General features: G+C 45.6%; 1 protein-coding gene across 6 annotated transcripts in view; it reads left to right on the top strand.

Moving 5' to 3' along the window:
- Positions 1-27,177, top strand: part of SBF2 (SET binding factor 2) — a 604,108-nt gene that overhangs the window by 453,342 nt on the left and 123,589 nt on the right. For all 6 annotated transcript variants that reach the window (XR_011024739.1, XR_011024738.1, XM_068260376.1 and 3 more), the window contains exons 20-25: positions 1,320-1,489; positions 3,802-3,875; positions 7,243-7,438; positions 17,084-17,211; positions 23,130-23,305; positions 26,640-26,761. Coding sequence is in view for 4 of the 6 variants with exons in the window: in XM_068260376.1 (XP_068116477.1) it covers positions 1,320-1,489; positions 3,802-3,875; positions 7,243-7,438; positions 17,084-17,211; positions 23,130-23,305; positions 26,640-26,761 (866 nt within the window). In the remaining 2 variants the exon portion in view is untranslated. The remainder of the gene's footprint in view (positions 1-1,319; positions 1,490-3,801; positions 3,876-7,242; positions 7,439-17,083; positions 17,212-23,129; positions 23,306-26,639; positions 26,762-27,177) is intronic.

Here is a 27,177-nt window from a genome sequence, read left to right as displayed (position 1 = left end):
GAAGCTGAGCCCTTAACCAGTACACTATCCAGCCAGTGTCATCATTTGAGGTATGCCACCTCTCTAATTTTGGGCGCGTGTGCGCGCAAACACACCCACTGTGCGACTCTCTCTCTGTTGTGATGGCATTCCCTGGTTTTCAGGATAAACTAAAGTCAGGATTGGTAAACTGTAGGGCCACCACAGGCATTGCAAAGCCAGGTCTCACATTTTGTCTTCCATTTTCTGTAGTATAAAAAAGCCTGAAAAGTGAATGGCCTTTGTAGGAGACTTGATTCTGACTCTAGAGTCCCCAACAATTCATGCACAAACTCATTAAGGCCTCAGCACTTCCTCTCGCTGTGGGAGTTTGGGTAGTTGATCTACTGCCCAGCCTGACCATGTTCATGTGTGGATATTTATCCAAGGATCTATCTGCTAGTCAGAGGAAGGTCAGGAATGTGTGTGAGGGATTTTTGAAGCCTAGAGTTTCTCCTTAAGGAGCCATTTTTGTGCCGCCCACCGTTATAATATATTTGTGTTTGTCTTCTCAGGAATGTTGGGCCTGTCTCAGCGTCGCCACTTAGATTACACATTTGATCAGGGCATGATAAACAATTACTGGAGTGGGGGGCTGATGTCATTGTTTGTGCTGTTTGTGTATCATTCCTGAATGGTGACTCCCAGGAGCGTCCCCCATAACATGGAAACCTACATGGCCCCGGCAACATTCTTGTTTCCACCACACGCTGAGCTGCTGGGCTGGACCACGTGCGTGCAAACGTGAGGCAGTGGCATGCTTTGGATCTCATTGTCTAAATACATGGCTGAGATTTATTTTCCCAGTAGCTTCATTTGACCTATTATGTGCTATTGAGGTATTTATTGGTTAGCAGAATAGCAGTGTCGTTTCTCAGAACACACATTGGGTATGATATCATTTGTTGCACAAGTTAGTAATGGGATAAATGAATGCGGTCATTTGTACACAAATAGCATTCTTCTTGAAGATGCTGTCCGGTTAAACATGGACATTGTGAAATTTGAAGTGGACCTATCATCTTACAAAGGCAATAATCTCTTGTCTTTTAGGGTAGGGCTTCCCAACCCTGTCCTCAAGTACCACCAACAGTACATGTCTTGCAGAAAACCACAACCATTCACAGGTGGGGTAATTCGTTTCTCAGCAGAGCTGATTCTCTTCCCCTGTGGGTTGCCACAAAACATGCACTGTTGGCGGTACTTGAGGACAGTGTTGGGAAGCCCTTACTTAGGGTGACCTCAGATTCCTGGATGTACTCTTGACTTCTGTGATAAAGCTCTTTGTCTATGTTTTCCAGTATTGCAGGCAGTGTGGCGGAAAGCTACGACACGGAGAGCGGGTTTGAGGACTCAGAGAGCGATATCACCAATTCCGTGGTGCGATTCATCACCAGATTTATCGATAAGGTCTGCACAGAGAGCGGAGTGACACAAGATCATATCAAGAGCCTGCACTGTATGATCCCAGGTAGGTGTCCAGCCAGCTGTGCATCTTCTAGAGCCACCCTCTCTCTCAGTCATATAGTATTACACGACCCGTCATGTAAAAAGGTCACACACTTATATTCTGTTGTATCCCTTTTAGTTATGACTACGGCATGCATTTGCTGTGACACCATTTCAATGAGCTTCTGCAATGTCACATTTTTTTCCATCCAGAGTTGCATTCATTTTTTTCACCAAGATCTTTTAGAGATGGGAGAGTTAGAGAATTTTCACTGTTGTGCAAATTCTTCTTCAATACATTCCAAAGATTCTCAGTTGGGTTCAGGTCTGGACTCTGTGGTGGCAAATCCATGTGAGAAAAAGCCGTCACATGCTCCCTGAACCACCTTTTCACAATTTGAGACAATGAATCCTGATGTTGCCGTAATGGAGAATGCCCATGCCATCAGGAAAGAAGAAATCCAATGATGGAATAACCTCATCTTTCAGGTGGTCAGCTGACCTCATTCTTCGGGCACATAATGGTTCATCCAGTAATTATTTAATACCGTAATTGGGGCAGCTGGTGCATAAGCGGCTACTGCGCAGGCACGGCTGCAGCAAGGCTGTGCTCGTACATAAAGACAAGTACTTTCACGATCTTCAGGAGGGCACTGGCTAGCAGTAGTAGCATCAAGGAGGACATGGGAGTGGGCTCCACCCATCTATCTCAATCAGAAATGATGTGCTTCTCATACAGGAATGTACCACAATACAATTAGATTGTATATACAATAAAATATAATGTTTAAGACTGAAAGACCATAAGAAACTTCTGCATGCTCTGTGATAAAGATAGACCACAAAAAACGTAAATGGGACCTGGCTGGCTCATCAGTACAGGTAGTCTCAGGTTTATGAACAAGACAGGGAATAGGGATGATCAGTGAGATGCAAATATTTCTGAGTTGATGCAGAATTATGTAAATTTATATGCAACTTTAAAATGGACCAATCATTTTAAACCTGGCTGGGACTTGATTGGTCCATTTTCAAGCTGCATATAATTGTATAAAAATTTGCACAATAAAGCATGAACTTGGAAATATTTGCATCTCATTCATCATCCCTTATAGAGACTGTAGCTTAGTCCTTAACCTGAATCTGTACATAAGTGAAAACACTGTGCCGTCTCTGTCCCCTGTACCTCATCTGTGCCTCCAGTGTTCCCCTCTGTTTCCCCTAAACCTCCTCTGTGCCTCCAGTGTCCCCCTCTGTTTCCCCTAAACCTCCTCTGTGCCTCCAGTGTCCCCATCTGTTTCCCCTATGCCTTCATTGTTACGCTGTGCTTTCAGTACCCCTCCTCTATCACACACACACACACACACACACACACACACACACAGTCAGTCACACACAGTCAGTCACACACAGTCAGTCACACACAGTCAGTCACACACACAGTCACACACACACAGTCACACACACACAGTCACACACACACAGTCACACACACACAGTCACACACACACAGTCACACACACACACACACACAGTCACACAGACACACAGTCACACAGACACACAGTCACACACACACACAGTCACACACACACACAGTCACACACACACACAGTCACACACACACACAGTCACACACACACACAGTCACACACACACACAGTCACACACACACACAGTCACACACACACACAGTCACACACTCACACACACACACACACACAGTCACACACACACACACACACAGTCACACACACACACACACACACAGTCACACACACACACACACAGTCACACACACACACACAGTCACACACACACACACACAGTCACACACACACACACAGTCACACACACACACACACACACAGTCACAAACACACACACACACACACACACAGTCACATCTGTTCCCCGTGCCCTCAGTGTACCAGAGCAAAAGTCAGTTTACCAGACTGAAAAACATTTTTTCTTTGAAATGTATGAAATCAATTTGTGTTCAAAAACTACCAGTTCTTTTTAGAAAAAAATGTTTTTGACTTGGTTCCACTAAATCAGATTTCACATTTTCAGGCCATTCATATCCGTGAATAGTGCGTAAGTCGCTTGTTCGTTCGTTAGTCTGGGACTACCTGTAATTACAAACATTGATTTGTAAGTGTTTTGTGAAGTAGGCATCCAGAGATGAGTCTGTCAAATCAGTGATGTCCCGTGGTACGTCCCAGAAGCACTCCATCTCGTCCATCGTATGATGTGGCTACTATTCCCATTGTGCTATGTGCTTTGTATTGTGTTTGCTATCCATCTGTTTGATTACTATGCTGTCTTCTCCAGGTATTGTCGCTATGCACATCGAGACGCTAGAGGCTGTACACCGCGAGAGCCGGAGGCTTCCACCAATCAAGAAGGTAATTGTGTCTTCAACTGCTACAATTTTTTCTGGATGGCATCTACAGATTGGGACTATGTCATCTGTAAACGCTCCTTTGTGGTCTCTAGGTAGAATTTATTAAAGGAAATCCATCACTCCAGGGTTTGTCCGAACCAGTGACGTAACTACAATTCATGTGCCCCCCTCCCAAGTTTGATGGGACCCCCAGATGGTCACACCCCTTCCCTTGCCTCCCCTTGGTGCCCATAACAGCCTTGGAGCTCATCTCACAAGGATCATAAAACGAGTGTGGCCTTCAGCATCTTCACACCCATAACAAGTGTAGCCACTAAACACCTAATCTAAAGTATAGTCCCCTGTATCAGAGGAATAGACAGTTAGTAGTGGTGGGGGGTCCACAGCTCTGGGACCCCTAGTCCAAACCAACTAAACTCAGGACTAGAGACAGGAGAAGATGACTTTCATGAGTTGTATATAGGATTAAGATGGTGTATTTTTTATACGGCTTGTATGCAGCTTGTAAACTGTCCAATCAGAGTAGACAGGATGCACATTTCACTGACTCAATTCCAAACTGTATTAAGGTGGCCATACACTGATCGATTTGCCATCAGATCGACCAACAGATAGATCCCTCTTTGATCGAATCTGATCAGAGAGGGATCGTATGGCTGCCTTTACTGCAAACAGATTGTGAATCGATTTCAGCATGAAACCGATCACCATCTGTGGAGCTGCCACCGCCCTGCATACATTACCTGATCCGGCCGCCGCGAGTCCCCCGGTCTCCGCGGTCTTCTCCTCCTCGCTCGGCTCCATCTTCAGTTCCTGTCCAGGGAAGTTTAAACAGTAGAGTGCCCTCTACTGTTTAAACCTCCTACTGCCGGGACAGGAAGAAGTGAAGCCTGCCGGCGGAACAGGTAATGCGACACGCGCCGGCGGAACAGGTAATGTATTGCAGCTGTATTGCGTCGGTCGTTGTGCATTTGAACGCCGCTATCGACGCACTCCCGACCCGCCGGCGATCGTGGGAAATCTTCCGCATCGACAGGAACAACGGAAATCGATCGTTCGGTCAACGTTTGCGCAGCGATTTCACAGCAGATTCGATCACAGTGATCAAATCTGCTGTATATAGGCGTGAAAATCGTTAAGTGTATGGGCCCCTTTAGAATGGGATGAAACTCAAAATTACATTTCTGCTCTACAGTGTTAAACGCAAAAAAAACTGAAAAAAACAGATATTATGTCATTTGAAGGCTAATGCTGGGAATTACATGGCTCGATTCTGAGCCATTTAGGTGGCTCGATAGATAATTTCCGAAACGTCTGATCTCCCGCCCGATCGTTTCGCCTCTCTATTCCGCATTGAACACAATGGAAAAAGATAAGAAAAACGAACGGAAGATAAGAGAATCGCCTACGGAATCAAGCGGGGAATCAATCAAGCGGCAAAATCGAGCCATGTAAGCCCAGCATTATTCCAGGGCTGTGGAGTCGGTCCAAAAATCCACCGACTCCGACTCCTCAGTTTAGGATTCCACCGACTCCACGACTCCGACTCCTCTAATTTGCATATTACAATTTTGTTGATTAAAAGTATGTAACATGAAATTCGTCTCTTAACTGCCAACGCTTAGGAATTTTACAAGACAACTGAAGTGAGAAGGATATGTAGACTACTATATTTATTCCCTTTAGACTAAAACTAGTCCTTGGTAAGAGTACTTGTAAAAGGTACAAACCGGAACAAAGAACATCTATCAGGCCCTAGGCAATGTAACTGTGGGTACATGTAAGAATGATGTGCAGGTACTCTGCAGGGGAATGAGGAGATTGTAAACAGACAACACCTCTGTGTTCAATGTGTACAGCATTCTCAGTGGATTCCCTGCAGCTCTGTGGGGAGTGCATATGTAGAGTATAGTACTACTGTGTAACAAAGTAAACCTGAGACAGATGAAATTAAAGTTTTATACATACCTGGGGCTTCCTCCAGCCGCCTTCAGGATAATCAGTCCCTCGTTGTCCTCCTCCACCACCTGGATCTTCTGCTATGAGTCCAGGTACTTGAGCCAGTCAGGCGTAGTGCGTATGCACACACTCCGCCGCCAGGAGCATACTACACCTGTGCAGCACTATTGCGCAGGTGCAGAATGTTCCTGGCTGTGGGAGCGGCATGCGGCCGGATAGCGCTGACTGGCTGAATTACCAGGACTCATAGCAGAAGATCCGGGTGGTGGAGGACAGCGAGGGACTGATTAGCCTGAAGGGGGCTGGAGGAAGCAACCAGGTATGTATAAAACTTTACTTTTCATCCGTCTCAGTTACCCTTTAATTTGTAGACACCAAACCAAATTTTAATAACATATCACATTATTTGATTTCATCAGGAAAGGGAGTGCATACATTTGCATAAATCATCATCAATGCAGAATTATTTCCATCTCGTTGACCATCTCTATTAGTGACACAGCTACACATCAGGCTTTATTCTTACAGCATAGATGTTATTTAGTATATATAAGAGATTCCTGTGTACACATCATATACAGTCACAATCAGATATGCATATCTGACCTTAAAAATACGAGGACTGCTTTATTGAAGCAGCACAAGTAACTAATTTTGATTGGTTTATTTCATTTTTGTGGACTAAGCACAGCTATTACTGTATATATACTGTATATATACATTATTTTTAATGACTATTATCTGAGAAATAGAACATTTTATCATATTTTCTATTTTAATTACAGTTACAAATTCATTAGGAGTCGGAGACGGTGCATTTTTTCCCGACTCCGACTCCAGGCACCCAAAATTGCCCGACTCCACGACTCCGACTCCACGACTCCGACTCCACAGCCCTGCATTATTCACAGTTCACTGAAGCTGTCAGATTGCAGAACAAATGGCACAGTCAGATTGCAGAACAAAGTATCAGATTGCCTTGTAATTCAGTAATTGCTGTGCTAGCAAAGCATAGAAGGTATTGTCTGATAAGTGTCTTCGACCCCAAACTACAGCTCACAAAGCTGCAGAAAAAACAAGTCAGAAAACCTCATTCTGCTCTCTAGATTTAACTGGGTAGCTTCGCTTTCTCTTCCCTCATGTACCCTGGAACACCCAGTTATCAGGCATAAAATGCAGCCCACAAAGCTGAGGAAGGTCTTATAAGGACACTCCCAGTGAATCGATATGAAGTTTTGAAAACAGGCACGCAAGCCATGGGATCAGTATTTTGGGGTATGTAAAAAAAATGCTTCAACACTATTTAGGTACACAAATGTCTCTATTCAACATGTGCAGGTGGGAGGAGATGTGTGTAAATGTGTGTAAACTATTGGTAACCGTCCTTACACTGTTATGCTCATTTGCAGCCCAAAATCCTGAGGCCGGCTTTGCTTCCCGGGGAGGAGTTTGTCTGTGAAGCTTTACGGGTGCTTTTGGACCCCGACGGAAGAGAAGAGGCCACCGGAGGAATGCTTGGAGGACCTCACATCCTGCCAGCAGAGGGAGCCCTCTTCCTTACCACTTATCGCATCATATTTAAAGGCACTCCACATGACCCTCTAGGTATCTATGGTCTCACTTGCCATGTTGTTGTACGATATAAGCTCAATTCACAAAGAGCTGTTTGGTAAAAATGTAATGTCAGGCAAATGACCTCATACCGTTAAAACGGAAAAATAAATTGAATATTCACGAATGATTGGTCGTTCATCAAATCGATTATTTCCAACAGGTCCAATCTGATATCCGATAAATAATTCTGTATAGATTTAATCGGAAAATTGATCAGGAAAACGATCAGAAATCAGATCGAACGTGTTGGAAATAACTGATTTGACCGTCAATCTGACTGGAAATTGCAACGTGTGTAGCAGGCATAAGATTTTCACACATAACGTAATAGTTTGGTAGGATAATTCACAAAGATTTTTACCTCGTAGTATGTAGTTCAATATTTTATATATATTTTTTGCTGGGTTATTGCAGTACAGGGAAAATGGAAATCATATGGAAAACATATTTTTTTATTATACTGACAAAGAGCAAGTCCATGTATCCGCTTGAAACCATTAGCCTTTTTATTTATTACACCATATGAATATAAATGAGGATTTGTGTGTTGCTACAAATGTGAGATTAGGAAAAAAAAATTTTCATGAAGTTTCTCACTTTCTTGAATAGTTCCCCTTCTCTTTCCTTCTTAACAACCTTCTGTAACCTCACAAATGGCCAGGGCCGGATTTAGGCCTAGGGCACCACAGGAGCAAGGGCACCAAAGCAGCAGGCTAAACTGATACAGCATTTGCAAGCTTGCAAATGCTGCAATGGAGGGAGATCATGCTAGTGCCTGAACATGGTACTCTGCTGCTAGCCGCCTGGGCAGCAGTGACCTTGCTCTCTGTGCACGTTTGCATTGTGGCTGGCGGCTATGGACTTGGGCAGCCTTGGATACGGAAAGGAAGAGGAAACTTCTGCACTGGAGACGAGTGGGGAAATGAGCGACACTGATGGCTGCTGCGGTGTGAAGGCGAGCTGGCTACCTATACTAAAAAGGGGGGTGGGAAAAGGAGGGATTAAGGTCATCTGGCTACCTATACTGGAGGGAAAGGGGGGATGGGTCATCTGGCTACCTATAATAGAGGGAAGGGGGGATGGGTCATCTGGCTACCTATACTGGAGGGAAAGGGGGGATGGGTCATCAGGCTACCTATACTGGAGGGAAAGGGGGGATGGGTCATCTGGCTACCTATACTGGAGGGAAAGGGGGGATGGGTCATCTGGCTACCTATACTGGAGGGAAAGGGGGGATGGGTCATCTGGCTACCTATACTGGAGGGAAAGGGGGGATGGGTCATCTGGCTACCTATACTGGAGGGAAAGGGGGGGATGAGTCATCTGGCTACCTATACTGGAGGGAAAGGGGGGATGGGTCATCAGGCTACCTATACTGGAGGGAAAGGGGGGATGGGTCATCTGGCTACCTATACTGGAGGGAAAGGGGGGATGGGTCATCTGGCTACCTATACTGGAGGGAAAGGGGGGGATGAGTCATCTGGCTACCTATACTGGAGGGAAAGGGGGGATGGGTCATCAGGCTACCTATACTGGAGGGAAAGGGGGGATGGGTCATCTGGCTACCTATACTTGGTGGAGGGGTCATCTGGCTATATATACTGGAGGAAAGGATCATCTCGCTACCTATACTAAAGGGGGGGCGGCTGGTGACAGTGGCCTTGGGCAGCAAAGATTACAAATCCGGCTCTGCTAATGGCTGTTTATCTTACCGAGCGTCTCACTTGTTTTACCGCATGCTCTAATCGTTGTGAATTGACATTTATGAGGTATTTACCTCATAAGTTTATTTATCTCACAGTATAAGATATAACATGGATATGTTCTGTCTCAGAAAATTCCTAGCTTATCCATTTGAAATTCATTTGAAAGAATCTTGTTTTTCTTTGGCCCTATTTTGAGACCTGGATAAAAGTGGCCACACACACCATACAATTTTAGGTTTTTTTTTTCCAATTTGAAAATTACAATCTTAAATTGGTTGTAACATTTCAAAAGTCTGACTCATACCTGTATATCACACTTGTTCATTTTTTCCCCAATTATAAAAAAAAAATGATTGAAAACTCTGAAAAATCACTTGGGTCTATAAACCAAGATATTGACCATCTATCTAAAGCTGGCCACTAATGGTCCAATTTCTAGCGAAAAATCGTTCGAGCGATCAGAAATTCTGATCGGATTGGTTGTAAATAATCTCCATTGGTGGACACAATCGATTATGAACGAGTGAAAAAAATGTCGCCCGAATGAATTTTCGTCGAACGAAAATTTGGATTTTCTTGGTGGTCGTGATAGATAGGAAGCAATGATTGGTTAGTTGATGGTGTAGTGAACGATTTTTCGTCCGATCAGAATTTCTGATCGCTCGAACCATTTTTCGCTAGAAATTGGACCGTTAGTGGCCAGCTTTACACCATTCAATTTTCATAAAAAAATATAAAAAAAATCTGAAAAATCAGCCCATCCTGATTGATTTGTATCGACAAAAATGAATTATGTTGAAACCAGGATAATTACCGTAATAGTGAGTATCCTAAATAATTCACTGCATCCTACTACAGTATAAGGGGGGGGAATGAGGTGCCCAGAGGTGTATAAAACAGAGTTAAAAACAATAAAAAAAATAAAAGATGATAGGTGGTTTACCTCAACAATGACAACTTTATATAACAATGAAGTTTATTATGGCAATGCGTTTCGTGAGCACTATTTTTTCCGTCAAACACATCTGTCAATTTGGTGACATATTGCACTGTTCGGACTCCTGTTGTCTCTGTGTTTCTTTTTTTTATGGTGTACAACCACCCTCTTCTCATCCTACTACAGTGCCTTTTTAAAGCAGTACGATCATCAATACTATGCCAGGGGGAAAAAAACACATATATAAGTAGATAAATACTTGAGCTACTTGCATAACACATGTATTGTACTGTCCACGTTTTGATTTCAGTGAATGTTATATAGTAAATGACGAGAATTCTGTTCCTGGTGGTAGCCATGTCTTTTGCCCACAGTTAAGGCTAACTCGTGATGTCATTTCTGCCCTCGTGATGTCATTTCTGTTTTTATTCTATTCGAAAAAATGCATTTCCTGGCTTGAATCCTGATCATCCGCCTGTCTGCCACCTCCCACAACTGCACCGCCCACACTAACCTACTGCCCACAGGTCTTATTCATACTTACAACCTTCAGTTCGTATATACGATAGAGGACAGGTAGCTGCAAGAACCATTCTAGGTCATGGACTGCCTGGTATTAAGGTTGACCTCTTGATTGAGAACAGGTTTGACCTGTCTGCAGCCTGAGATGGTCACACTTGCTTGGCTCACTCCAGCTAAATGTACAACAGAGACGGGATTGGGAAGAAGAAACCAAAGGCTGTATCCTGCAGGCACAAACAAAGTAACTGGCTAAAAAAAAAAAAAAATCTGATCTATTTGCCCGGTTAGTATCCGGTGCAAAAGGTGGGGGATTCCTTTACACGACTGTTTGCTGAAACAATCACTAATTCTTGATTTGACCAATAAGTTGTGGGGTGACCTTTTAGTCTGACAGGTACGCTCATTGTGGGCCACCAAGAAGTTTCCTGGCTCACTTTGTGCTAATTGTGACTTTTGCTTTCAGGTTAACGGCACGTCCAGCGAATGCCTGATTTGTTACTCTTTATTTGATTTTATAGCGTTCTCCAAAGTAAACCCAATCAAGTGTTGTTCTCCTCTCTCAGCTCAAGGCGATTAGCATCTCGGACCACCCAACGGCTTTGTGTGAAGGGCTTCCAAGCCAAACAGAAAGCTGAATAAATAGATTGGACCCCCTTCATACTCCTCCTCTGTCCACAGAACTCGAGACGGTTATTTGCTAATTTCTGTTGGGAGAACTTTTGTCGCCAAGGGGAAAAACGCTTCACTAATCTGAAATCTTCAGTTCTGACTGTAGAAAGGCCAACTTTTCCCGTGACAAAAATTTATGGGGAAGCGTGTTCAAAACACGAACCTGACCCTGTAGCGTACCCAGAATGCCGATGGGGTGAGATAGGGATATACAGGGGAGACTTCCAACGGCCTACTCGCATATAAAAGGTCATAACAGACTTTGATGCCTTTTAATGTCACAGTAATATGGCTACTGTCATTTCCCATTTTTAACACACACAATTCCAGGGGGTCTAGCTACGAAGATGCGATGAGACTCTAATGCCAACAATAATGCCAAATCACGCACCTTTGCAAGAATAAATTCACATTGTTTTAGGTGGCATATTATATTGAAGTCAGTGTGGCCATAGAGGAGCTTGCAATCTGCAGTGAAAGCAAGCACCTCCCACCCAAGGGGCTGGCTTTTCGGTCATATTCTCTCATTATTTTGCTGGGTCAGATGATTTTGGAAACCATTCATCAGTGGAGGGACTGGCAGAGAGGAGGAGCCAGAGTAGGGAGTGACAGAGAGGAGTAGACAGTGGATGGACTGACAGAGAAGAGGAGCCAGTGGAGGGACTGCCAGAGAGGAGGAACCAGAGGAGGAACTGACAGAGAGGGGCAGCCAGTCAAGGGACTGGCAGTGGGAAGAAGCCAAAAGAGGGACTGACAGCCCCTGACAGAGAGGAGCTGCTAGTTGGGGACATTATATTGAAGAGCCATTGGAGAGATTGCTGCAGAGGCCAGCCATCAAAGAGTGTGACAGAAATGTGCAGCCAGTTAAAGAAACAGCAAAGAAGCACAGCCAGCAGGTGGATTGAGCGAAGCAGCCAGTGGGGGAGTGACAGTTTGGAAACAACCTATGGAGGGAATGACAGAGAAGTATAGTCAGTGAAGAGAATAACAGAAAGGTGATGCCAGTGCTAGGACTGACAGTCACTGAGCAACTGGGAAAGAAGAGGGGGGCATAGACAGAGAGGAGCAATGGTTGTTGGGGGTGGGGGGAGTCGGGAGATGGGTTAGGAAGAGAAGCAGCTAGTGGAGAGGAACCAGTCAAGATACTACCAGAGAGGAGCTACATCTGAGGAGTTAAGAGGGGTGGAGTTGAGCAGCAAAGTTTAGGATGGACTGAATAGCATATTAGTTGTTTCCTGCATCAAGATAGGAGAATGTTCTAATGGCGATAACAGGGGGTGCTTAACTTGTCCGCCAAAAGTGCCTATATGTAACAAACAACTTCAGAATATTGTACTGAGTGGAAAGTCATATAATATACTAGTTGACCTAAGCCCGTTTAAAAATGGGCTCTAGGTCTGTGCTGCCGCGCGCACCACCCGCACACAGCCGGCCGCCCGCTGAACCGCCACACAGCCGGCCGCCCGCTGAACCGCCACACAGCCGGCCGCCCGCTGAACTGCCACACAGCCGGCCGCCCGCTGAACCGCCACACAGCCGGCCGCCCGCTGAACCGCCACACACCCGGCCGCCCGCTGAACCCGCCGGCCGCCCGCTCACCCGCCGCCCAAACCTCATGAACCGGGTTATGTGGGAGGTACTAGTGTGAAACATACCGGTGTGCTGGGGTCCTTGTTGATCCCCACCTCCCCGTGTGTACGTCTCAGGGAGAGGTTTTTATTGTAATATCGATACATTGAGGTCGATTCATAAAGCATTACCGCATTTGGTAATATAGAAAATAGCTGACTTTTCTGAGCATTTAGGAAAATGTCAATTCATAAAAGCTGTTACAGCATGAAAAGTTGAAATTACCAAGCAGTGAGGTAAATTACCGACTTGTGCAGTATTTACCTCAACACATGTCAGTAAATGTCAATTCATGAAGATTAGAACAGGTGGTAAAGGCGCAAAACATACCGCCTGCTTTGAAGGGGTGATAAGAGAGCGAAGTCTGTGCGGGACTGTGCTGGGAACAGTGATTCACAAGCAGAAGCAGTAAGATCTCCCCCAGGCAGCAGCAGAGGGATACAAAAAGAAACAGGCTTCTCCAGAATTCCTCCGGCTGTTAAACTCCTTGAGTTCCTGTGTGAATGATACTAGGAGCTGGAGTTGAAAATCACCTAAGCATGTGTAAAGTTTCTTCAAGTTCTATGCTGTGGCAATTAAATAGAATGTTAAAGACTTATAGACAGATTCAGAGCAGATTCAGGGCGAGCAGAGGCAGTATAACAAAATATGCACATCTAAGGAGAAGTTGGGATGCCTCTTATATTGTAATGCTGTCTCTGCACAGAGAACAGCATGTAACAACACAGACAACTACTCTTCTGCTGTTACCGATTCTTTAAATTACCGCACTTCTACCGCACCTATGAAGATTTTTATGAAATCGCACACAAAAGTCTAAAATATCGAATGCGGTATTTTCCTAACCAGATTTTTTTTTACTGCACAGCCTTTTATGAACCGACCCATTGCCTGTTGCTACTTGAGCAAACATTTATATCTCTGTACTGCACAGGGCTGTCCTTAGGACCCTATATTGCTACTTGAGCAAGCATTTATATCTCTGTACTGCACAGGGCTGTCCTTAGGACCCTATATTGCTACTTGAGCAAACCTTTATATCACCGTACTGCACAGGGCTGTCCTTAGGACCCTATATTGCTACTTGAGCAAACATTTATATCTCTGTACTGCACAGGGCTGTCCTTAGGACCCTATATTGCTACTTGAGCAAACATTTATATCTCTGTACTGCACAGGGCTGTCCTTAGGACCCTATATTGCTACTTGAGCAAACATTTATATCTCTGTACTGCACAGGGCTGTCCTTAGGACCCTATATTGCTACTTGAGCAAGCATTTATATCTCTGTACTGCACAGGGCTGTCCTTAGGACCCTATATTGCTACTTGAGCAAACATTTATATCTGCGTACTGCACAGGGCTGTCCTTAGGACCCTATATATTATAAGTGCCTATACGTGACTGGTTCTCTTTACTGAATGGAAAGTCGCGGACTTGCAGAAAGTAGGAAACTTCCATTCTTTTATGTTTTGGCCAGTGGCAGCCCTCATATTTCTCCCATGACAGATTTACATTAAAGTGAATTAGACCTAATAAGTTAATTGACATGCGGAATGACTTGGCTCTCGCACAGAGGACTGCCGGCTGAAGTAGAATTCTTCTGGATGGACATCTTCAATAACTCTTCAGTAACTGCTTTTTGTAGAGATTTTGCCTCCTCGCGCACATTTCGTGGTGATTAATCTCATCCCTCTGACGCATCTGATCCATATGAAACAGATTAGGTGTAATTATCGGCGATCGGAGGTTAATAACAGAGGATGGAACCAAACAATAACTCAGATGCTCCTCTCTGTCTTCTTCACAGTATGGAGATTCTCCGGCCAGCTGAAGGTTTTTGCGGCTGTTTGATTGGCAGTTTATTGGCGAACGGCGAGGACCATAATCCGAAACGTCGGTTTCCAGCGCGGAGCCGTTGCCTTGGATTGTATTTATTGTGGTATTTGTGTATTTATCAGGGCTTAACCTTCACCCCTTTGTGTACAAGTCCCATTATCCAAGAACAATTTGTACCTGTCTCACTGGAAGAACATAACTGCAGCCCTGTGCCAACACAGCATCCACCCCATCCACGCTGAGGCCCAGTCATTGTACCCAGCCAGCCGGATCGCTGGCCCATCTGCTTACAGCTGAGTTGATAGGAATCATTTTCAACCATGGGTGCAGCTAGAAACCAGGATTCCCCATAGCAAAATATTGGCTGGGGTCCCCCACATGCACACGACACACGCAAATGTTTTAGGTAGCCACAGATGCACCCTAGAATTAGGCAGCCCTCCAGCTTTGGTAGTCAGAGGTATCCCCCAGTATTAGGTACCCCCAGGTAGGCCCCCAGTATAGGTAGCCAGAAATGCTTCCCGCTATAGGTAGCTAGAGGTACCCCCAGTATTGGGTGCCCTTCCAGTATGGGTATTCAGAGGGGCCCCCAGAAATATTGAGCCCCGAGTATGGATAGCCCCAAATGTAGGTAGCCAGAGGTACTCCCAGTATTAGGTAGCATTCCAGTATGGGTATTCTGAGGGGCCCCCAGAAATAGGTAGCCCCGAGTATGGATAGCCCCAAATGTAGGTAGCCAGAGGTACCCCAGTATTAGGTAGCCCTGAGTATGGATAGCCCCAAATGTAGGTAGCCAAAGGTACCCCTAGTATTAGGTAGCCTTCCATTATCGGTATTCAGAGGGGCCCCCAGTAGTAGGTAGCCCTGAGTATGGAGTAGCCCCAAATGTAGGTAGCCAGAGGTACCCCAGTATTTGGTAGCCTTCCAGTATTGGCATTCAGAGGGGCCCCCAGTATTAGGTAGCCCTTAGTTTGGATAGCCCCAAATGTCGGTAGCCAGAGGTAGCCCCAGTATTAAGGAGTCTTCCAGTATGGGTATTCAGAGGGGCCCCCAGAAATAGGTAGCCCCGAGTATGGAGTAGCCCCAAATGTAGGTAGCCAGAGGTACCCCCAGAATTAGGTGGCCTTCCATTATCGGTATTCAGCGGGGCCCCCAGTAGTAGGTAGCCCTGAGTATGGATAGCCCCAAATGTAGGTAGCCAGAGGTACCCCCAGTATTAGGTAGTCTTCCAGTATGGGTATTCAGAGGGGCCCCTAGTATTCGGTAGTCTTCCAGTATGGGTATTCAGAGGGGCCCCTAGTATTAGGTAGTCTTCCAGTATGGGTATTCAGAGGGTCCCCCAGTATTAGGTAGTCTTCCAGTATGGGTATTTAGAGGGACCCCAGTACTAGGTAGCCCTGAGTATGGCTTGCCCCAAATGTAGGTAGTCAGAGAGGCCCCCAGTATTAGGTAGCCAAAAGTGAGTTAACTTCTCTCTTCATGTAACTCTGCACCCCAGGGAGTCTGCCAGAGACCTCCTCCCCCCCCCCCCCTTAATTGCTGCCAGCAATTGCCACTGAGCCCCACTTGTCTATGGCCCCTATAACACCTGCTATTGCTTATTCCCTATAAACTAAACAAGCCTCGCCCACAGCTCCTCCAGCGCCTAGGCACTCTGAGACCCATGTAGCAAGTGCTCATGGGAGCTCAGTCTGGGGAGGAGGAGGAGGTGTTACTAGCCAGAGCTTTCAGAGGCAGAGGGGAGGAGGAGATGGGGAGTGAAGTTTTCACAGGCTGAGGGCTGGAGATGCACAGCGGCTTGCCTGTGTGTGATGATCACAAGCAGAACATGACTGCCCTCATTGTATCACAGGGAGAAATAATATACCGTTGAAGCTGTTTACAGCTAGATTTGCTGTGTAAACTATCTAAACTTTAGATAAGATATATAGGCAAGTTACTTGTCATAGTTAGTTTTTCATCTCAGATCCGCTTTAAAGAAAAACATTTCTTTGTTACAGCTAAATACAAATCCTGCTATAAATCTGCTCTGTGTCTACTTCCTGCTTTCATGGATGCAGACATAGGGTTAACATCCTGTGTTTACAAATTAGCTGCTCTACGGAGGCAGCCAGCTGATACAGCTGAGAGGACAAATTACAGCTGTGATTAGTCACAGATGAGGGGGAATTAGGCTAAACTCTCTAAATACATACAGGGTGCATTTCTCTCTGTTTTCCTTCTGTCCTGAGTACGAGTTCAGGTCCACTTTAAATGTTTGTGTAAGTGCAGCATACTGTGTTTGGTGGTGACACGCGTTTGTGTAACTCCTGTTTCTCGCTTGTCTCCCTGCAGTGGGCGAGCAGACAGTCATCCGCAGCGTCCCCATTGCCTCCATAACCCGAGAGAAGAAGATCAACATCCAGAACCACCTGCAGCAGAACATGCAGGAAGGACTGCAGATCCGCTCTGCCACCTTCCAGGTAAGGAGACGCCTTTCCTGTCTCCTCTATCCAGCGCCACGTCAGGGGTGACCATACTTCCTGTTATGTAATGAGGACCTGTCATTTCACACAGACCGGTCACTCTCACTATGATAAGTATGGAAACACGCTTGGTAGTGGTCCATTTTAAAGCATACCCGAAGTGGCATGACATGATGAGATAAACATAGGTGCATATAGTACTAGCCCTAATAAGAAATTCTCTGAAGTGCCTTTCTGTTATCTAGTACAGCAAGAGTTAAAACACTTAAGTTGTTCTCTATGCAAAACAATTTGTCAAACAGCTTGTGGAATTGGGTCCCTTGCCTGAGATAAGGCTTCTGATAAGATTTTACTGCAGGAAGGTTCAAAGGGTCATTACTTCTCTTTCTCAAGGCAGAGTGTGGATTCTAAACAGCAACTGTTACAGTCTGACACAATTGTCACAATTAAGCCATTTCCATGTTAAGACTGTTCTATCTATCATCAGTACTACACAGATAATTAATTTTCTATTAAAGGATACCCGAGGTGACATGTGACATGATGAGATAGACGTGTATGTACAGTGCCTAGCACACAAATAACTAGGCTGTGTTCCTTTTTTTTCTCTGCCTGAAAGAGTTAAACATCAGGTGTGCAAGTGACAGTTTCTATCCGGGTCAGACTGGGTCAGACTATTGCATAACCCTCACTGATAAGAAATTACAGACATAAAATACTTTCCTGTCAGTAAATGGCTTCCTGGAACAGGAAAGAGATAAAAAGGATCAAAATTTCATAGATTTTAGCTCTGGCATACTTCAATGAACGTGTCATTGGGCAGAGACGATGAAACAGTAAAAGCTAGATTTAAATATAAAATCAAACTGGGATATCTAATAAAGTCATTTTTAGGAGGAGGAGGATAGATGCAATGGTTTTCTCATCAGGTTTTTTTTTTTCACCTCAGATGTCCTTTAAGTTTATTTTCACCCCAGGTTCATGTTATCAAAAGTACATGAAGGGCAGATTTATACTACACGCAATTTTGCGGTTTTTTGTCCATGCAAAATGCAAGGACATCAGCAAATAAACAAAATGTTGCCTGATCGCAAAGTGCGGCATACTGCATTTGTTTCTGTCCTTGTGTTCCTAGCAGCCAGTGAAAATCACAGCAAAATCGTATTGTAAAATGGCAACGAAATTGCAGCGTAACTCCCAAACACAGGTCTAAAAATATCATCTCGTAGCTTAGTAATCAGAGTGCTCTGATACTCCCTTAATGTTCAATCAATGGCCTCTACATAAAGGTGGCCGCTAATGATACAGTTTGCTGAACGATCGATTACGAACGATTCTTCGTATGAATGATCATAAATGATCTTTGGGGCCACTAATGGATGATAATCTCCTAACCAATCCGATTAGATTGAAGGGATCGGACCGACATTCGTAACGATTTCATTAATCTGATCGGATTGGTTAGGAGATTTTTGTCCATTAGTGGTCTCAAACGATCATCTACGATCGTTCATACGAAGACTCATTCGTAATCGATTGTTCAGAAAATTGTGTCATTAGTGGCCACCTTAAGACTTGGTCTTTAAAGAGAACCAGAGATGAAGCAACCTCATGTATTTTACCTTATAAATCAGTGGGAACATGACAGTAAACACCTAATCTGCTCTTTGTTACATTGTTCTCTGTTTAATTTGCCTGTTATCACCTCTAAGATAAGAATCCCGACTAAGCAGTCGGTCTGGCTTTGCTACAGAATAATTATAGCTGAGACTGTGTTCTCTTTGGTGTCTTCAAGTCCAAGCCTGCCCCCTGCTGGCTTTGCTCAGGAATCATTATAGCTGAGTCATTATAGCAAAGCCAGACTCAATGCTCAGTCCGGGATTCTTATCTTAGCTAGATAACAGACACTTTTAGCAGTGAGGATGGAACAGAGAGCAGGGTAAATGTTTTCTCTAATGTTCCCACTGATTCCTATGGTAAAATACACAAGGGTGCTTCGTCTCTGGTTCACTTTAAATAGAGGTATTTGGTGCATTGAAACACCAATCCAGTATAGTACTAGATTTCCTTTTCCGACTCTCCTCCCTTGCTGCATAGAGATGACAGGTCCAAGTTGGCGCACAACTAATATTAGTTTAAATTCCTTTGAAGTGATTGGTTATTTAGGTAAAATTCCTGCAGCTCATCTGATCTCTTTGTGCCGATAGAGTTGTCTGTGAACTCGCATCATATCCTGATAGCAGAACACCTTCTGCCTCACGACAAGGTTAGTGGCGGCAGCAGGCCTGGATTTACCTCACAGGAGACTATAGGTACAGATGTCCTGGTACCCTAGACTCCGCCCTACATGAACCTACAAAACCCCATGAAACTGCACCACAAGTGTGCTGGCTGTCCTAGCTGACACTTCTCCCTTACTTCCCTTGCCTGCCACAGGTAGCTACAGGTGACCCTTAGTATTAGGTACCCTCAGTATTAAGTAGGTAGCGGTGCCCCCAGCTGAAGAGAAATCTTGTCAGTGGAATGCTGAGAGCAGAGTGAGTAAGCTCTCGTTTACACTCTCATCAGCACTCTGCATAGGGAAGGAGGGAGGAGCTCAGGAAGGGGAGTGAGCCGCCTTCCCATCATCAGACGCCTGTAGGCACATGCCTAATGTGCCTTATGATAGATCCGGCCCTGGGCGGCAGGAAGTACACTCCCCAGAAAGATGGGAGATAAACCAGCCAATAAGCTCTTTTCCTGTGACTCACAAGGGGTCACTCCCAAAGTGGACCTGTCATCATATCCATACACCACACCATGGTTCAGCAATGCGCAAATCAGCATGATCTACTCACTCCTCGCAATTCTGTCTGCATTATATGCCTGAAAGAGGAACTTTAACCCAGGATTGAGCTTCATCCCAGTCAGTAGCTGATACCCTCTTTCCCATGAGAAATCTATTCCTTTTCTCTAATAGATCATCAGGGGAGTCTGTATGGCTGATATTGTGGTGAAACCCCTCCCACAGTGTGATGTCAAGACCATGGAACTGACAGTCTCCTGTCTGTGAACCATGTTGCATCGTGGTAAATAACAGTGGTTTCCTACTGCCAAGCAAGTAACATCTCCCTCTGTGCATAGAAAACTCAGTAACCGAACATTCCCCACAGATCACCTGACAGAACTAAAGATGTCACCTCCAGTGATACATTTCAGAATGTAAATCAGGGAGAGGAAAGATCTTACAATGGACAAACACTGAGAAAATAATTTATAAGCGAATATTAAAAAAAAATAAGCACTACTGATGCATGAAAGATCAGCAGGATGCCAGGCAACTGGCATTGTTTAAAAGGAAATAAATATGGCAGCCTCAATATCCCTCTCACTTCAGTTTCCTTTAAAGACGAACTGTCACGAAAATCTTAACCATACAAATAAGAAGTACATTTCTCCGGAGTAACATGAGCTACAAATTACTTCTCTCCTATGTTGCTGTCACTTACAGTAAGTAGTAGAAATCTGACATTACCGACAGGTTTTGGACTAGTCCATCTCTTCATGGGGGATTCTCAGCATGGCCTTTATTCTTTATAAAGACATTCCTTGAAAAAGATGAATACAAAGATGCTGGCCAGCCTCCCTGCTCGTTGCACACTATTTTGGCAGTTGAACGGAGCACCTGCCATTCACTAAATGCTTTTAAAAATAAAGAAAACCCTGAGAACCCCCCATGAGAAGATGTGCTAGTCCAAAATCTGTTGGTAATGTTAAATTTCTACTGCTTACTGTCAGTGACAGCAACATAGGAGCAAAGTAATTTATGGCTCATTTTAATCTGGGAGAAATGTACTTCTTATTTGTATGTGTTTTAAATTTTACAATTTTCGCGACAGTTCCTCTTTAACTATTCTTGCTCGACCCCCCTCTGTGGGCTGCATGGCCCGATACAGCCATGCTTGCACATTCATTGTGGTCTAACCTTATCCTGTAACACAGCGATATCTGTCATCAGTGATTTATAGCCACCTCTTGTCTGATACATGGCTCCCAAGTCACCTCTGTAAAAAGACATAACCCAAACAGGCCTGGCTGTGTGTACCACTTACAAGCTTGTTTTGGGATACTTGTGGCTGGATGAGTCAAGCCGTGTGGTCCGGTCTTCAGAATCTTCCCGCCAGTACTTGCAGATGAGAGGGTGATGGGATGCATAGATAGCACACTGCTGACTAACATGCAGGACCTGCATTTATGTGTCATAGTGTTTGGTTTCACTTGTCAGCATCTCACAGGCAGGAGCAGGCTCAGCTCTGTCTACCGTACATGGCGGCAGGAAGCCTGTGTAGGAAGAGTTCAGTTTGGAAATCTTATCACTTATGAATTGGTACACGAGTGATGAATTTCATTGGCAATAAACGATTGACGATTGGTTGTTAGTCGTAAAGAAATTGCCCAACCATGTGGAATGGTAACAATCCACAATGAATATGATTTTGCCTTTAGGAAAACGTAACCAAGAATTGAACTTCATCCCAATCAGTAGCTGATACCCCCTTTCCAATGCAAAATCTTTTCCTTTTCACAAACAGACCATCAGGGGGCTCTGTATGGCTGATATTGTGGTGAAACCCCTCCAACAGGAAACTGTGAGGATATGGTCCTGGCAGTTTCCTGTCTGTGAACCTCATTGCATTGTGGGAAATATTAGCTGTTTACAGCTTTTTCCAACTGCCAAAAAAGCAAGCAGCATTTCCTTCCACTGACATCACCTGCCAGCAGTAAAAATGTCGCCATGTGATAATGTCAGAATGTAAATCAGGGAGAGGAAAGATTTTACAATGGGCAAACACTGACTAAATCATTTATACATAATTATTGTAAAAATGAAGCACTTTTCTTTTATTACATTATTTTCACTGGAGTTCCTCTTTAAAATCTGACAGAGCCGACAGGTTTTGGACTAGTCCATCTCCGTATGGGGGATTATCAGGGTTTTCTTTCTTTTGAAAAGCATTTCCTGGACAGCAGTTGCAAAGTCTAACTGACAAAGTAGTGTGCAAGTGAGTAGGGAGGCTGGCTGGTGTCTTCCTATTTTGGCAGTTACACTGCTGTTCTGGAAATTCTATTGAAAACAAAGAAAAACCTTGAGAATCCCCCATGAGGAGATGGACTAGTCTAAAACCAGTCGTTTCGCTCAGATTTTAACTGCTTACTTTTTTTCCGTTGGGGTGGTCCTTTAAAACAGAAGTTGTTTGCAATAATTCAGCTTAAAAGGACCACTATCGCGAAAAAAAGAGGCAGTTAAAATCTGACAGAACCGACAGGTTTTTGACTAGTCCATCTCCTCATGAGGGATTCTCTGTGTTTTCTTTGTTTTTAACAGCATTTGCTGGACAGCAGTTGCAAATTCTAACTGACAAAATAGCTTTTCAAAAAGGGTTAAATCTTGGTAGTGTAGCAAACACAACTTAAACAAGGAACTGCCAAACTCTTCAGACGGTATAATATGTAAGTACCATGGATTTTTTTTTATTTTCAATGAGCTGAGATGTCCTTTAACCCTAATGGTGAACACTAATAATCCTATCTTTTTCATTCAATCTTACCATTTCTATAGGGAACTGCCTACATTTATCCATTCAATATATTCACTCAATGTACCCTTATACTACATAGATTTGGTAAAATTCGGATAAAAAAGATTGGATCATTAGTGGCCATCTTTAGTCTGCTTCCATGAAAGCAGGAAGTAGACACTGCAGATTTATTACAGGAGTTCTGTGAACTGTAATGAAGAAATGTTTTTCTGTAAAGGTTATCATCCTGTTGCTTATCTTTTAGAGCAGAAAGGTAGTTCTGGGTTCAGGTCCTCTTTAAAGCGTATGACATGTGACCTCAGAGTTGTGTTATCTTGTCGTGTCTTTGCCGCACAGCTCATTAAAGTTGCGTTTGACGAGGAGGTGAGTCCGGAGATGGTGGATCTCTTCAAGAAGCAGCTGATGAAGTTCCGCTATCCGGTGTCCATCTTCAGCATGTTTGCCTTCGCCGCAGGACAGACGGCGCCCCCTATCATCCTGCCCAAGCAGAAGGAGAAAAATACCTCTTTCCGGTAACTGACTCTTTGAGTTTAATACTCATTTAAATAAGATTAGTAATTTATTTTTATTTATTTTTTTTAATTTATGTCCTTTAAAAGTTGCCATCTGCAGACATTGTACACCCACTTTGTAGTACAGTAGCCAACAGGTTAATTGCATAACCGTTTCAAAGATAATAGGTTTTCCAAGGTCCTGGCTGAGAGAAGCAGCTGATCATTGCTTACACAGCAGGAACTGTGAAAAAACATCAGAAAGCATATTTAAAGGGACACTAAGTTGCGCAATTTAACTTACCTGGGGCTTCATCTAACCCCTGGAGTCATCCTGCTCCCTCGTTGTCTTTCCACTCCACGTTCCATTCAGCAGCTGTTCCCTCCGAAAGCTGCAAGCACAGCCCCAGGACACATGCCACCGCGATTGCACTCTTGTGACTTGGAGTGCTTTGCTGCTTGCTTGTTCCGGGTGTGACTCCACTGGCTGCATGCTTGTTCCAGGTGTAACTCCACTGCTGGCATTCTTGCTCCAGGTGTGACTCCAATGAGTGCATGCTTGTTCCAGGTGTGACTCCGCTGGCTGCATGCTTGTTCCAGGTGTGACCCCACTGGCTGTATGCTTGTTCCAGCTGGGACTCCGCTGGCTGTATGCTTGTTCCAGGTGTGACTCCGCTGGCTGCATGCTTGTTCCAGGTTTGACCCCACTGGCTGCATGCTTGTTCCAGGTGTGACCCCACTGGCTGCATGCTTGTTCCAGGTGTGACCCCACTGGCTGCATGCTTGTTCCAGGTGTGACCCCACTGGCTGCATGCTTGTTCCAGGTGTGACCCCACTGGCTGCATGCTTGTTCCAGGTGTGACCCCACTGGCTGCATGCTTGTTCCAGGTGTGACCCCACTGGCTGCATGCTTGTTCCAGCTGGGACTCCGCTGGCTGTATGCTTGTTCCAGGTGTGACTCCGCTGGCTGCATGCTTGTTCCAGGTTTGACCCCGCTGGCTGTATGCTCGTTCCAGGTGTGACCCCACTGGCTGCATGCTTGTTCCAGGTGTGACCCCACTGGCTGCATGCTTGTTCCAGGTGTGACCCCACTGGCTGCATGCTTGTTCCAGGTGTGACCCCACTGGCTGCATGCTTGTTCCAGGTGTGACCCCACTGGCTGCATGCTTGTTCCAGGTGGGACTCCGCTGGCTGCATGCTTGTTCCGGGTGTGACTCCGCTGTCTGCATACTTGTTCCGGGTGTGACTCCGCTGTCTGCATACTTGTTCCGGGTGTGACTCCACTGTCTGCATACTTGTTCCGGGTGTGACTCTAATGAGTGCATGCTTGTTCCGGGATGTGGCTCCACTGGCTGCATGCTTGTTCCAGGTGTGACTCCACTGGCTGCATGCTTGTTCCAGGTGTGACTCCACTGGCTGCATGCTTGTTCCAGGTGGGACTCCGCTGGCTGTATGCTTGTTCCAGGTGGGACTCCGCTGGCTGTATGCTTGTTCCAGGTGTGACTCCGCTGGCTGCATGCTTGTTCCAGGCGTGACTCCACTGGCTGCATGCTTGTTCCAGGTGTGGCTCGGCTGTCTGCATGCTTGTTCCAGGTGCGACTCTGCTGGCTGCATGCTTGTTCCAGGTTTGACCCCACTGGCTGTATGCTTGTTCCAGGTGGGACCCCACTGGCTGTATGCTTGTTCCAGGTGGGACCCCACTGGCTGTATGCTTGTTCCAGGTGGGACTCCACTGGCTATATGCTTGTTTCAGGTGTGACCCCACTGGCTGCATGCCTGTTCTAGGTGTGACTCCACTGGCTGCATGCCTGTTCCAGGTGTGATCTCACTGGCTGCATGCTTGTTCCAGGTGTGACGCCACTGGCTGCATACTTTTTCCAGGTGTGACTCCGCTGGCTGCATGCATGTTCCAGGTGTGTCTCCGCTGGCTGTATGCTTGTTCCAGGTGTGACCCCACTGGCTGCATGCTTGTTCCAGGTGTGTCTCCGCTGGCTGCATGCTTGTTCCAGGTGTGACCCCACTGGCTGCATGCTTGTTCCGGGTGTGACTCCACTGTCTGCATACTTGTTCCAGGTGTGACTCCACTGGTTGCGTGCCTTTTCCAGGTGTGACCCCCACTGGCTGCATGCTTGTTCCAGGTGTGACTACACTGGCTGCATGCTTGTTCCGGGTGTGACTCCACTGGCTGCATGCTTGTTCTGGGTGTGACTCCACTCGCTGCATGCTTATTCTAGGTGTGACTCCACTGGCTGCATGCTTGTTCCAGGTATGACTCCATTGGCTGCATGCTTGTTCCAGGTGTGACTCCATTGGCTGCATGCTTGTTCCAGGTGTGACCGCACTGGCTGCATACTTGTTCCAGGTGTGACCCCACTGGTTGCATGCCTGTTCCAGGTGTGACTCCACTGGCTGCATGCTTGTTCCGGGTGTGACTCCACTGACTGCATGCCTGTTCCAGGTGTGACTCCACTGGCTGCATGCATGTTCCAGGTGTGATCTCACTGGCTGCATGCTTGTTCCAGGTGTGACCTCACTGGCTGCATACTTGTTCCAGGTGTGACTCCACTGGCTGTATGCTTGTTCCGGGTGTGACTCCACTGGCTGCATGCTTGTTCCGGGTGTGACTCCACTGGCTGCATACTTGTTTCGGGTGTGACTCCACTGTCTGCATACTTGTTCCGGGTGTGACTCTAATGAGTGCATGCTTTTTCCGGGGTGTGGCTCCACTGGCTGCATGCTTGTTCCGGGTGTGACTTCATTGGCTGCATGCTTGTTCCAGGTGTGACTCCACTGGCTGCATGCTTGTTCCAGGTGGGACTCCACCGGCTGCATGCTTGTTCCAGGTGTGACTCCACCGGCTGCATGCTTGTTCCAGGTGTGACCGCACTGGCTGCATGCTTGTTCCGGGTGTGACTCCACTGGCTGCATGCTTGTTCCAGGTGTGACCGCACTGGCTGCATGCTTGTTCCGGGTGTGACTCCACTGGCTGCATGCTTGTCCCAGGTGTGACCGCACTGGCTGCATGCTTGTTCCGGGTGTGACTCCACTGGCTGCATGCTTGTTCCAGGTGTGACCGCACTGGCTGCATGCTTGTTCCGGGTGTGACTCCACTGGCTGCATGCTTGTCCCAGGTGTGACCGCACTGGCTGCATGCTCTTTCCAGGCGAGACTCCACTGGCTGCATGCTTGTTCCAGGTGTCACTGAGACCCTGCTGAAACCTATAGCTCAACTGTCAGGTCAGGTTTTATTTTTATGTTTTTGTAGGGGAACAAAGCCAGCTGCATATTACACACATTGCAGAGAATATGGTCTTTCCCTTCTCTGACTTTTTTTTTCTTTCTTTTAATGTTTCAGAACGTTTTCCAAAACAATTGTAAAAGGAGCCAAACGTGCAGGGAAAATGACAATTGGGCGAAAGAAGACTGGAACGATTATAGAGGAACGAGTGAGCCGCAATGAGGACGACGATATCTCTGGTCTGTTTTTGTTTTCTGGTACTGGCTTCAAACCCTGGTCTCCTATGTCAGAGTCACAGATCAAACCCTGGTCTCCTATGTCAGAGGCACAGATCAAACCGTGGTCTCCTATGTCAGAGTCACAGATCAAACTCTGGTCTCCTATGTCAGAGTCACAGATCAAACTCTGGTCTCCTATGTCAGAGTCACAGATCAAACCCTGGTCTCCTATGTCAGAGTCACAGATCAAACCCTGGTCTCCTATGTCCGAGGCACAGATCAAACCCTGGTCTCCTATGTCAGAGGCACAGATCAAACCCTGGTCTCCTATGTCAGAGGCACAGATCAAACCCTGGTCTCCTATGTCAGAGTCACAGATCAAACCCTGGTGTTCTATGTCAGAGGCACAGATCAAACCCTGGTCTCCTATGTCAGAG

The sequence above is a fragment of the Hyperolius riggenbachi genome, chromosome 11 (assembly GCF_040937935.1).
Source record: "Hyperolius riggenbachi isolate aHypRig1 chromosome 11, aHypRig1.pri, whole genome shotgun sequence".
NCBI classification, from domain to species: Eukaryota; Metazoa; Chordata; class Amphibia; order Anura; family Hyperoliidae; genus Hyperolius; species Hyperolius riggenbachi.
Note: the sequence above shows the minus strand (reverse complement) of the source record. Positions and strands in the feature narration are given on the sequence as shown.